At 39.8% G+C, this 13,989-nt stretch overlaps 1 protein-coding gene across 3 annotated transcripts in view; it reads left to right on the top strand.

Annotated features, from left to right (window-relative positions):
• The window catches only part of cyb5r4 (cytochrome b5 reductase 4), a 113,559-nt gene that overhangs the window by 2,961 nt on the left and 96,609 nt on the right, over positions 1-13,989 (top strand). For 2 of the 3 annotated variants that reach the window (XM_067984943.1, XM_067984942.1), the window contains exons 2-4: positions 419-572; positions 7,940-8,040; positions 13,226-13,310. In XM_067984943.1, coding sequence (XP_067841044.1) covers positions 419-572; positions 7,940-8,040; positions 13,226-13,310 — 340 coding nt within the window. Of the gene's footprint in view, positions 1-418; positions 573-7,939; positions 8,041-13,225; positions 13,311-13,989 lie in introns of those variants that run through there. The other variant, XM_067984944.1, reaches the window with a different exon arrangement.

Raw genomic sequence — 13,989 nt, 5'->3', positions numbered from 1 at the left:
AGTGGATGCAGTCCTCAAGGTGTGGTGTGGTCTGACCAGAGCACACTATACAGTGGTACCTTGGCTTTCTCAGGCTTGCACTACACTGATTTGAGTACATAGCAACTAAGAATAAATGAAAAGTTGTAATTAAATCAGAGTTAAATTACAAGAGAAATGTATGAACATTGTAATTTCAAGGATTACATATATAAAATTTTGTATGATTTACCAAATGCAGTATCATTATTGCAGATTTCTTGAGAAACTGCAGCTGTTTACAGGGAAATTATATTTCAATAACTATCACCAATTAAATCTTGTGGGGTTATGCTGTCTTCCATTTATTAAATCCCTTTATAGTGATCAGAATTTTCATGTGAAATAGTGTGCCTTTTCTAATATGTCTTCATTAAATGGTTCTTTTCATCCCCTAAAGGTACAGCTAAAGCCAGGTCGAAGTCTGATGGACTGGATCCGTCTAACAAAGAGCGGAAAGGACATGTCAGGGCTGAGAGGAAGGTTTATTGAGGTAACAGCCGAAGAACTTGCTAAACACAATAAGAAGAATGACTGTTGGATGTGTATCAGAGGTAGGAACAGATGTTTTAGTATTATAGGTTTGTTTTCTTGAGGATTGATAGCTAAAAGGAGACGCTTCAGTTAAAGTAGTGATTTGGGAGATGTGGAACATGACTTCGGTTAAACAGGAATGTTTTAAAAATCATGCACATAGTTTTACTTAAAAAAAAATGTGGGGAGAAAAAAAGACTTTTGAGGAGAAATTCTCAATTTTAATCCTGGGCCAGCTTCACCGAGTGGCAATCCAGTATGTTGGTAGTGGGTCTCTTGGCAGGACGATGACTGTCCTGGCATACAGTAGGTCCAAGAGTTGGCAGGGTTCACTGTTCTAAGTGGGGTATTAATGTATGACCAGATTTCGGATGTTGATCCCAATATTTCAATGCCATTATAAAGTTCTTGATAAACCCATGCATTGCTAAATGCCCACTAATTTTATTTTGGATTATGGATTCTAAGACTTTGCCCACAACTGTCATTAGACTCACTAGTCTATTGTTACCTGCTTTACCAATTCTCTCCCTTCATGAAGGATGTTACATCGGCTAATTGTCAGTCTGATGGCAACATTTGGCTTTTTGAGGATAAAATTAGGACACTGGTGTTGTTTCTTTTAGTCCCACTTCCAGCATTTGTGTACTTTTTGAGTGTTGCTTGCAGTGTTTCTGTTTTTAAGTATAGATCTGTTTCCGTTTCACTCCTGTTTTCAGTGTTTTTTTAAACTATAGCTCACTATTCATTTTAGCCCGATTCTGCGTTTGTTATTAATTTACTGCCACTTCCAGTATTTGTGCTTTTGTGCCATTCCGAGTGTATCTGTTTTTAACCACATCTGTGCTGCTTCCTTTTAATTCCAGCTCCCAGTATTTCTGTTTCCTTCAATCTCGTTCCCAATTTGAATTTTTTTTTCATTTCCACTCCCAGTATTTGTTTTCTTCCATTCAGTCCCACTCCGTGTTTTTTAATTGCTGCTCTTCACTTTTTAGTCCTACTCCTGACATTTTTAAAACTTTTTTTTCATTCTCTGGATGGTGGGGGGGGGCGGTCACTGCAAGTCTGGCATTTATTGTCCATCCCCAGTTGCCCTGAGAAGGTGGTGGTGAGCCCCCGCCTTGAACTGCTGCAGTATTCTTTGTAGTGGTTTGATATAACTGAGAGGCTCGCTAGGCCACTTCAGAGGGAAGTTACGAGTCAGCCAGGTTGGTGTGGGACTGGAGTCAGATATGGACCAAACTGGGTAAGGACAGCAGGTTTCCTTCCCTAAAGGACATTAGTGATCCAGTTGGGTTTTATGAAAATCTGACAGATTCACGGTCACTTTTACTGACACAGTTCCCTCCACTTAAAACGTCCACGTTTAACGCAGGCAGTTGCTTATGTCGGCCAAAAAATCATAACCATTATCCATTTGCATTTATGGTGATTTCAAAGTTGCCGGCTATAGCGCCTTTAGCTCTTTTTTTCGGGCAGACTGACCAATGCAAAGAAAGAAAGAACTCTTTTACCTTTCCAGTGAATTTGTGCCTACAGCCCATCAGCTTAAATAAAACAGATTAAATCACTTGTTGAATCATTGCTGTTTTTATTAATTGTAAACAATTTTACAACACCAAGTTATAGTCCAGCAATTTTATTTTAAATTCACAAGCTTTCGGAGATTTTCTCCTTCCTCAGGCATTTGCCTGAGGAAGGAGAAAATCTCCGAAAGCTTGTGAATTTAAAATAAAATTGCTGGACTATAACTTGGTGTTGTAAAATTGTTTACAATTGTCAACCCCAGTCCATCACCGGCATCTCCACATCATGTTTTTATTAAGTTAGTAATGTCCAGATGTATAGTCATCCGAAATATGAGCCCACCTGTTCTCGTTCAGTACCAGCAGACCTGCTGTGTTTTTGTTTTTATTGATGTTTCAGCTATCTATATCGCATGCTGCAGTGTGAATTTTAACTGTCCTCTCTTCGCAATCTTTAAAACTGTCATTGATATGATTTAAAATTTTTAGCTCTACTCCATTATACTGGCCATCGCGTATACTGGGTAAATTGCGTTCTCATGAACACGCCTGCTATAAGTGGTGGGGACTATACCAACTTTTTGTTTTCAGATTTTTAAAACTCAGTTCAAATTCCCAAACTACCATGGTGGGATTTGAAGTTGCGTTCTCTGGATTTTTAGTCCAGTACCGTAACTACTATACTACCATACCCAAGTAAACTTCACACAGCATAAATGTTCCCAAGACTCCCACCCTGATTATATATAATTTTTTACCTTTCCTCACTGGTTTCATTCAGCATTCACTCGTTTGTAACAGCCCCTGCTCACTCTTTCCTGTTCGGACCTCATGTCATTAACTTGCACTCACCAGTACCAAATTCTATGATACACCCTAACGTTCCTTCTGAAACTTTTCAACACTTAATTGATCACTAAACCTTTACCATCCATTTGCTTTTTTTTGACTTGCTACCACCAAGTTTTTTTAATATAATTTCTGTATTCATCTAAAATTGCACATTTTCCATTGTACCAGAAGATCCTCCTGTCCTTATCAAATAACATATAGTCTGACTTTGTGTGTGCAACTCCGCATGAGATCAGCCCGTTTCTATTTAACGTTTGCGGAATTTGGTGAAAAATAGGGTTTTGAAAATGCAAGTTTCAAAGATTTTAAAACAAAATTGAGGTACTTTTTTTTTTATTCCTTCATGGGATGTGGGCGTCGCTGGCGAGGCTGGCATTTATTGCCCATCCCTAATTGCCCTTGAGAAGGTGGTGGTGAGCCGCTGCCTTGAACTGCTGCAGTCCGTGTGGTGAAGGTTCGCCCACAGTGCTGTTAGGAAGGAAGTTCCAGGATTTTGACCCAGCGACGATGAAGGAATGGCGATATATTTCCAAGTCGGGATGGTTTGTGACTTGGAGGGGAACGTGCAGGTGGTGTTGTTCCCATGTATCTGCTGCTCTTGTCCTTCTCGGTGGTAGAGGTTGCGGGTTTGGGATGTTCTGTCGAAGAAGCCTTAGCGAGTTGCTGCAGTGCATCCTGTGGATGGTACACACTGCAGCCACAGTGCGCCGGTGGTGAAGGAAGTGAATGTTTAGGGTGGTGGATGGGGTTCCAATCAAGCGAGCTGCTTTGTCCTGGATGGTGTCGAGCTGCTTAAGTGGTGTTGGAGCTGCACTCATCCAGGCAAGTGGAGAGTATTCCATCACACCCCTGAATTGTGCCTTGTAGATGGTGGAAAGGCTTTGGGGAGTCAGGAGGTGAGTCACTCGCCGCAGAATACCCAGCCTCTGACCTGCTCTTGTAGCCACAGTATTTATATGGCTGGCCCAGTTAAGTCATTTAAGCCACCCTAATGAAATATAAATGGCAGGGTCCTGTAGATTTCACTGGATTGGCCTATATCGTGCTGCTTTATTGTCAATCAGTACCTGTATTCTGTGTTATGAACACAAGGGGGCATTTGTGGTCTGCATTAGAATTTGCCACAACCTGTTTTTTTTAATTCATTATTTTTTTTGAGAATTTTGAAATTGATTTACAAGGTGATGGCAGAAGAGTTTAAACAGCATGTCCATCCTGTTACCGAGATACAGACCATAGGTAATGTAACAGTGTGCTTGCTGACCTACGTTGGCTCCTGGTCCGGCAACACTTCGATTTTAAAAATTCTCATCCTTCAAATCCCTCCATGGCCTCACTCCTCCCTATCTCTGTAACCTCCTTCAGCCCTATAACCCTCCAAAATCTCTGCACTCCTCCAATTCTGGCCTCTTGCGCATCCCTGATTTTAATCACTTCACTATTGGCAGCCGTGCCTTCAGCTGCCTAGGCCCTAAGCTCTGGAAGTCCCTCCCTAAACCTCTCTACCTCTCTCTCCTCCTTTTAAGAAGCTCTTCAAAACCTATTTCTTTGACCAAGCTTTTTGTCACCTGTCCTAATATCTCCTTATGTGGCTCGGTGTCAAATTTTGTTTGATAATGCTCCTGTGGTGCGCCTTGGGACGTTTTACTATGTTAAAGGCGCTTTATAATGCAAATTGTTGGGAATAATTAATTTTGTTCTCAAAGGTATCTATTGAAAACAATTCCAATTTTCACTAACTGGGATCGACTAGGACACTTGGTAAACTAGCCCTAAAGTCATTGTATCAGTAACTGTTGTTTCAGTTGAACAACAAAGTCTCTGGAAAAATAAACAGCTTGAAATATTTGTATGTGTGAGAAAAATGTTTGAAATGAGAAAAACATTTTTAAATGAAATAGAAAGTGGATGTGAGCAGGATCTGGCATGTTTGTCAAATGACTTCCTAAGATTGGTAGCAGAGATTTCCATTTCCTGGTTCTAAATCCTGGTTTCAGATTTGCTTCTTCGAAGCCATCAATAGGAGAGAAAACTTGCTGTGTAGCGTTGTTAAAACAAGCCGACGCACATGCTGCAAATTTGACTGGAGTATTTTGTTCCTTTGGTTGTTTTCGTTTGTCTGAAGTTGACAAATACAATGTACTGTATGTAACATGTTGCTGATCATCACTGCTAGTTTCAGTGATAGTCGAGTTGAGTCCTGTCCATTATTATCTGCAGTTTTGACCATTTTGTTTTGATTTCAAGCAACACATGCCTCACACATACATAATTGCATTGCTTCCTTTCTGCCCCTTTCTTTGAAAGGTATTTTAGTTGAGGTTGGATAACATGTTGTAGATATGATGTGGAGATGCCGGTGATGGACTGGGGTTGACAATTGTAAACAATTTTACAACACCAAGTTATAGTCCAGCAATTTTATTTTAAATTCACAAGCTTTCGGAGATTTTCTCCTTCCTCAGGCAAATGTTTCAAGATCTTGAAACATTTGCCTGAGGAAGGAGAAAATCTCCGAAAGCTTGTGAATTTAAAATAAAATTGCTGGACTATAACTTGGTGTTGTAAAATTGTTTACATGTTGTAGATAAGTGTTTGTGAAAGCTGAAGTAATCCTTTTAATAGCTGATGGCAGCCAATCCTGATGAGTGTCAAGATTTGTTTGATAACGCTCCTATGAAGTGCCTTGGGATGTTTTATTACATTAAAGGTGCAATATGAATGCAAGTTGAGTAAAGTGTTATTTTGATTTTTAATTTTAGGAAGTACTTCGCAATATAATTCTGGTCAGCACGCAATATTGAACTGTTACTTTAAACATTTATTTAACAATTATCCTGCTGAACATCTAGTTAAAGATGATGTGGAGATGCCAGTGATGGACTGGGGTGGACAAATGTAAGGAGTCGTACAACACCAGGTTATAGTCCAACAGCTTTATTTGAAATTACAACCTTTCGGAGCTTTCCTCCTTCGTCAGGTGAAGAAGGAGGAAAGCTCACCTGACGAAGGAGGAAAGCTCCGAAAGCTTGTGATTTCAAATAAAGCTGTTGGACTATAACCTGGTGTTGTAAGACTCCTTACATTCATCTAGTTAAATACAGAGTAGAAATACATAGCAGAGTAGCAGGCAATGTTTTGATCAAAAATCACCATAACATAGTTGTTATGATCTGGAATGCACTGCCTGAAAGGATGATGGAAGCAGATTCAATAATAACTTTTAAAGGGGAATTAGATATATACTTGAAAAGGAAAAATTTGCAAGGCATGGGAATGGAACTAATTGGATAGCTCTTTCAAAGAGCCAGCACAGACACAACGGGTTGAATGGCCCTCGTTTGTGCTGTATAATTCTATGATTAACACTGAAAAATCAATAAAAGGGTTTTGTTTTTCATTATTTAAAAGAAGGACGATGGGGAATGCATGATAAATTTTGAAAAAGGTATAAGGCAAAAAAATTAAAGAATCAATTGAAAGAAAGAGAGGGTGAAGAACAAAAGGCATAATGGAGGCAAAGATGTCTCTTTCACCCCTTTTCCAAAAATACTGCCAACCTAAAAATGAATTCCAGTAAGTAAAACTTTTAAAGTTTCTAGGCTCAAAAGTGATTTCTACACTTGGCCCTGCTTGTACCCGGGAAATATTATTGTCATATATAATAGCTGGAATCCTGCATATGTCTAGAATCTGCTTAAATCAGTAATTCATCTAATGTAGATGCTTAAAGAATTCATTCATCAAGAAGCAGTAAAATATGCTGTTAGATATTTTTGTGGATAGATGGCTTGGGTATTTTTATATTCAATTCTTTAGTTCCTCTTTCAATATATTTATCTACAGTTGGACAAGTACGTAAGACCAGAAATTTCTTTAGAACTTCAGTCCCAATATGGATAACTGTGAGGTGGTGTATTTTGGTAGGAAGAATACGGAGGCCACATACTGCTTGGATAGTAAGAGTCTAAATGGGGTAGGGGAGCAAAGGGATCTGGGGGTACAGATACACAAATCACTAAAAGTAGCGTCGCAGGTTAATAAGGCCATAAAAAGGCAAATCAAGCATTAGGGTTCATTTCTAGAAGGACGGAATTGAAAGACAGAGAAGTTATGTTCAACTTGTAAAGAACCTTGGTTAGACTACACTTGGAGTACTGTGCACAGTTATGGTAAAAAGGATATAGAGGCGTTGGAGAGGTGCAAAAAAAGATTCAACGATGATACCAGAACTGAGAGGTTGCACCTATCAGGAAAGGCTGAACAGGCTGGGCTCTTTTCTCTAAAACAAAAGAGAAGGCTGAGGGGTGACCTGATAGAGGCCTTTAAGATAATGAAAAGGTTTGATCGGGTACACATAGAGAAAATATTTCCACTTGTGGGGGAGTCCAAAACTAGAGGTCATAAATATAAGATAGATGTTAATAAATCCAATAGGGAATTCAGGAGAAACTTCTTTACCCAAAGAGTGGTGAGAATGTGGAACGGGCTACCACAAGGAGTTGTTGAGGCAAATAGCATAGATACATTTAAGAGGAAGCTAGATAAGCACAAGAGGGAGAAAGGAATAGAGGGGCATGCTGATAGGGTTAGATGAAGAGGGCTGGGAGGAGGCTCATGTGGAGCATAAACGCTGGCATAGACCAGTTGGGCCGAATGGCCTGTTTGTGCTGTAGACTCAATGTAACTCAATATGGCCCCCATCCTACATGGGTTTCTGTGGATTGCAAGGCGGCATGTTTTGTTCCCTTCCTTGCTATGTTGGGGTACTTCTTTTAAAGGACTATTTGAACAGTGAGTGTTCAAAATGTTGGACAGCTTTGACATATGGTTGGGAAATGAATATCTGGTATTGAATCCACTTGCATTCATTGACATGCTGTAGACTAGCAACAGTCTGCGATAGCTTGTTTGTAAATATTGCTTTGCAAAAGGCAATTACTAAGGAACAGAATAATGTGTGTCTCATATATGAACTCTTTAACAGTTCACAATATTTGTCTTTTTAGGCATGGTTTACAATGTGACACCTTATTTGGAATATCACCCTGGAGGAGAGGAGGAACTTATGAGAGGTGCAGGAGCTGATGGAACGGAATTATTTGATCAGGTGAATTTGTCAACTAGAAGATTATTTCAGAGTAATTTCTCAAATTTTGGGACTAAAGTAGAACGTGATTTACAGACCTGTATGTTTTTCTCAGTCATTGGGACCATTTTTTGCAAACAGAATTTGAAATTCCACCCTTCAAGGAAGCTTTTCATACTGAAGTTTGATTTATCACTGTTGTTATGTTTGTGAATAAAGTACTGTTCAATTGATGTAATGATGTTTTACTGTTTTGGAGATCCTATATCCTCCCCTGAGCATGTTGTCTTGTAGGTAATGTACATGTTTTTATTAAATGATCTTGTGCAGGAGTTACCATTTCTATACTGAAAGTGCTGCTTAGTAGTACAGTGTTGATTACTTTTGAATTGTTCATTAACTGGGGAATTAAAAATACTTTTTTCAAAAAATGAGTATAACAAAAAAATTCGCAGCTATTTATATTCTATAAATCTGGTGCAGTCAACCTGATTCTGAAGCCATTTTTAAAAATGTTGCCTTTCTTCTAGTAATGCAGTTACAGTTGATGAGCGAACCTCTACTTTAGAGGTAGCATTCTCACCTTTGAGTCGGAAGGTGTAGAGTTCGAATCCCAATCCAGACAGTCCCGGTAAGTGGAGACTGGAGCACCAGTTCTGAATTCTGGGTTGAAATCCCTGTGATACTCGCGCCTGGTGGGTTTGGGTGGCCCCCCCCCCCCCCCACTCGTCGTAAGGGTGGATTTTATGGGCTCCCACAACCCAATCAGTTAGTATAAAGGTGGTAACGGCCATGGAAGGAGTGGTCGTGTCGCGGCCTGTCAGACTGTTATTGAGCCTGTGAATCCCTCCACTACTTCACACTATCCTCCAAAGGAAGAGTGTGAAGATATGAAAAACCAACAACAAATCCATAAATCCATTTTTTTTCCATTTTGGAATGTTTAGAACCATTTTTCTCTCTTAACAATCTAATAGCAGTGTCCGTATTTCTATACCATATTTTTATGACTTTAGAAAGGGTAAATTTTGATTTAAAAAAAATAAAATTTATTATTTCTGTAGCAAAGAGGTCAGTACAAATAACTAACTGCACAGTCTGTGGAAATGGAAGATATCTGTCTCAGATGGGTTCTCTGCATCAGTGCCTCTGCCCAGAAAGTAATTAATTTATCCTTGATGGCTAGGACTGACTGTTTTGAAATGTGTGTAAATGTAAATTTGTGTGGGTTAACAGACCAGGGGATTGTCAAATTCAGTTATTTTGATGGCTCAACCATTAAAGAAAGACAGTAACATTCCAACATGAACACTTTTCCCACAAGGTATGAATTCTCTTGTACTTTGAGGCTGCCTGTGGACTTCAAAGGCATGTCTATAACTTGTAAGGTATCTCGTGGAAAACTATAGCTCCAGACACTCAGTTTCAGTTCTACCTGGAGATCTGAACTCTGTGGATTAGATGTTTGCATCATCAATGGATTGTGAACCTCTTTGAAAGGTGGTTTTACCCAAGAGTCCTATTGCTATTAAACTGTCTAAGAGTACATTCTAAAGAGGGTGTTTTAACTTCTTGGCTTGCTTTCTACTTTTTCATATTTTAAATATTGAGTTTTACAAAACTTGCCATGTCTTATTTACAAATTGAATACATAGGAGTAATAAGTATGACCTGTTTCCACTGGACTAGGGAAGGCTAAAAAGAGATTTAATACTATGGAAGTTTTTAAAATTATGAAAGATTTTGATATGGTTAAGAGGGAAAAAGCCCTTACCTGTGGTTGGGGAGTCAGTGACGAAAAGTCACCAATTTAAAATTGTCACAGAGAGCTTGGGAGAAATTTCTTGACAGAGTTGTTACAGCATGGAATGTTTTGTCGTGTGGTGTAGTTGAGACCGAGACCATTGCTTCTTTTAAGGGAAGAGTAGATTGACATTTGAAGCGGAGGAAGATAGAGGGCTATGGAGAGAGCGATGACAGTGTGATTAGTTTTGAATTGCTCGAGCAAAGAGCTGGCTCAGACGAGATGGCCTCCTGTTCTGTAAACCTGTGTGGTTCCATTAGTTTTAGCCGACATGCTTTGGTTTGAAGGTGTGATGTTTTTCTCCCTTTTTGAAATCTAAAATGCTTTGGGCAACCCCTATGAACTTCGATGGTCGATATCACAGTAAAAGGGGTAATTGTTAATCCTGGGCACACTATCTCAGCATGACGTCTATAAGGTTTCAGATCACAGGAAACTCAATCTGCTTCAGTCCTTTTGATGTGAACACTAGGGAAAAAAGTGTTTGGAGAAAGGCAGAACTGTGACATGGCTTTGTTTTTGAGTCTCAGTAAGTTCGATGAACAAAATGTTTGTTTTTGCATGGTGAATTCAGCTTGTTTTGTCCTGTTGCAAACCTCCTGTACCAGAGAATGATATTGGGCACCTTGTTCTGATTAAACATCACCTTTTGAAAAAACACCAATGCGGTTTTAAACTCCGTTTTTAGTCTATAGTGCCTCCATGTCCTCAGGACATCCCAAAGCACTTGTAGCCAATGAAGTACTTTTAAAGTGTAGTCAACTGTTAATAATTCCTTAATTGTCAAATACATTTGCGTTAACTCCTTTTTGTAGAGGTACCCAGAAAACACAACATTTCTTAGATAAATCCATTTAACAATAGGGACTCGTGCCTGTGTTGAACATACAAATCTTTACAATGGGATATAACACTTTTTACTCAACAAACCGCGACTAATTAACAAAAAAAAAGTATCTTCTACAATTAAAATTTCTCTCCTGTGAGAAAGCTGCTTAATTCTAGCAGTAAAGTGGTTCTGGGAAAGGAAACTGTGATTGAATGCTCCTCTTCCCTTGTGACCTAGTTCAGGTCAAAAGTTCAGTTTGGCTTTCATCTCCGTATAGTGTGCTGTAGCAATCAACTTTGAAAGTGTTGATTCATTTTTTTTATTGTTGATCTTATGCATTGCAATCGAGCTATGAATTACTCAGATATTGTTTCAGGCAACCAGAGCTTGGAATTACACCCTTCACTATGGACGCTATGGTTAAAATGGGCCACAACAGTCCAGCTTGGCGTTCTAGTCCATCGCACCTGATTCAAATCCTCCTACTGCTTTAATTAGTGCTTCTTTCCCCAGTCAACTGTCCCAATATTGTGCTGCTGCATGTATTTATTTGAGGACTGAGTCCCTCGTGTTTTGCTACTGCTAGAGTTGGCAGCCATAAAATGAGCAACCTGCTGCAAATTACATTCCCTCCCTTCCCTGAAATAAGGATAAATTTGAATTTGATGCCTTTGTACTAGAATTGCAGTTGTGAAGAACAAGTTATTCTTCAAGGCCTCCTTTCGTGCTGCAACCTTTCTATGATAACGAAATCCAAAATGTTGTGGTTTCTGGATTTTATTACCTGAAGTTACCTGTTCTAATTATAAAATGTACATTTCAACAAAGATGTCGTGTTCACAGATCTTGCTCATTATTCAAATATTCAGAAGACCATTTTTACTGTCGGAAATATACAGATAATAGTGCAGCTGCCACAGACAATGGCTCTCCATTGGTCCCTTGTTCAAAACTATGATTTCCTTGAAACTGCAATGTTCTGATTATATCACCATTAGCACTTGTTTTTTGTCACACTAAACTGCGAAACCATTTACCACCTCTCTTACATCTCATTAATCCTTTACGCAATCAATGTCTCTCAAACTCCTTTTGCATTTTGTCCAGAATGAGTACAATAAGGATTTGCGAAATGCACTGGTTTCATCCAGCTCTCTGCAATTAAACTCTCAACATGTGTTCCATAAAGAGTACCACCTGAAATTTTCAATGTCAAATAAATTTTGGAGTATTCAGGTCCTGTGCAGAGATTGCAAAATTTGACAGCAGGTAGTTTTTGATTTAAGGTAAGAGATTTTGCATAAAAGATGTGAAGATTGGCTCTTATTTTAGTCAACCTCTCTCCTCAGGTACTGTCCCCCTCTCTTTCAAAACCGCCGTCATCACCCCTCTCCATTTAAAAAAAAACCCATGCTCAACTCCTTTGCCCTTGCAAACTACTGCCCCATCTCTTTCTTCTCAAAAGTCCTTCAACAGTTTGTTGCCTCCCAAATCCGTGCCCATCTTTCCTGCAACTCCATGTTTGAATCTCTCCAATTAAGCTTCCGTCCCTGCCATCAAAACGGCCCTGATCAAATTCACAAATAACATCCTCTGTGATTGTGACCATGATGCATTATCCCTAATTGCCTTGCTCGACCTCTGCATCTGTTGAGATGGTTAATCACACTATCCACCTCCTACTCCTCTCCTCTGCTCTCCAGCTCAGTGGGACTGCCCTCACTTGGTTCCACTCTTATTTATCCGATCATAGTGAAAGCATCTCCTGCAATGGCTTATCTCCCACCTCTGCACCATTACTCCCACAGTCCGCCAAAAACCTATTCTTGACCCCCCCCCCCCCTTTCCTCATCTACATGCTGCCCCTTGGCAACATGATCTGGGGACATGGGGTCAGCTTTCAGATGGATGCTGATAGCACCCAACTCTACCACTATATAGAGGTACGGTAGCATAGTGGTTATGTTACTGGACTAGTAATCCAGATAACGTGAGTTCAATTCCCACCGCGGTAGTCTATGAATCCGAATTCAGGTAAAAAATAAATAAATAAAGCTGGTATCAGTAAAAGTGACCATGAAGCTGTCGGATTGAGTTTACTGACTTCAGGCCTTAGTCGTCTTCAATTTTTTACCTGTTTCTCCCATCCATCTCCTGCTTCATTCCTCTCCATTTAGAGTTTACTTGCCATCCCTTTTTACTGCCGCACTCGGCTATTTTCACATCTTCTGTTTTAATACCATTCCTTGTTTGAGTTTATCTGTCTACATAATCCATGACTTTCCTTGCTTTAAGAAAATCCTCCTTGCAGGATATAAAACCTATTTTTTGCCTCTTTGTGATAAGAGATGACTTTTTGCACGTATTCCCCTCTCCCCGCCCCCCCCCCCCCCCTTTCATTTTGTTACGTCTTATATAGCTTATTTTCCAGTTTCCTTAAATGTTAATCTATCCTTTCTATTTTATATCTGTGTATATTTCCAGGATTTTCTGTATTTGCAGAAAAATAGTGTGTGGAAATACATGTTCGTCTTAGCACACCAGTTGACGTGACTGTTTTCTTCAAATTTCAGATTCACCGCTGGGTCAACTCTGAATCCATGCTGAAAGAGTGCCTTGTAGGAAGAATGGCTTCAAAGCCTGCTTCTGGTGCTAAAGGTAGTTTTAATTTTCTTCTTATTGCATCAGAAATTGAACCAATCTCAAATTAAAGCTATGGTATCAAAAGTGAAAAGTAAAAATGAGGGAAATGAATGGCCCTTTTGGTATTCATGTTACTGTGCACCTGGAGTGCTGGGACTTCTGATATTTAGGGCGCCAAATTGGGCCGTGTAGCGCCCGTTGCTCCGGCGCTACGCGGCCTCTCCGACATCCAAGATGGTGTCTTAGATGCACACGCACGTTTCCAGCACGTGACGTGTGCCAAACTCCATCTTGGTATAGGAGTTTGCGCAGGTGCGGTTAACGAACGCTGGAATCATGTAAAGTAGGGAGAAAATGGCTTCAATTTGATTTAAAGTGATAGACACCATTTTGGGACTTAAAGCTCAACTCAACGCACAGTCTTAACCCCGACCATCTGAACGTGCCTTAGAGTGCCTGGAGGACCCCACACCGGCGCTATTTAAAGGGACCATGCAGGATTTACAGCTTAGTGGCTGGATTATTGCTTCTGGCTGCCCAGACATTTGTAACTGTTTTTGGAGGTCTCCTATACTTGAGTACTAGGTTATGTCTCCACGTCCTAACATTTAGAGCCAGGACATGTAGGAGTGAAGTTAGAAAATGCTTCTACATGCAAAGGGTGGGAGATGTTTGGAACGCTCTTCTGCAGATG

Source organism: Heptranchias perlo, chromosome 5 (assembly GCF_035084215.1).
Source record: "Heptranchias perlo isolate sHepPer1 chromosome 5, sHepPer1.hap1, whole genome shotgun sequence".
In the NCBI taxonomy this organism is placed as follows: domain Eukaryota; kingdom Metazoa; phylum Chordata; class Chondrichthyes; order Hexanchiformes; family Hexanchidae; genus Heptranchias; species Heptranchias perlo.
This window is presented reverse-complemented; position numbering and strand designations above follow the sequence as displayed.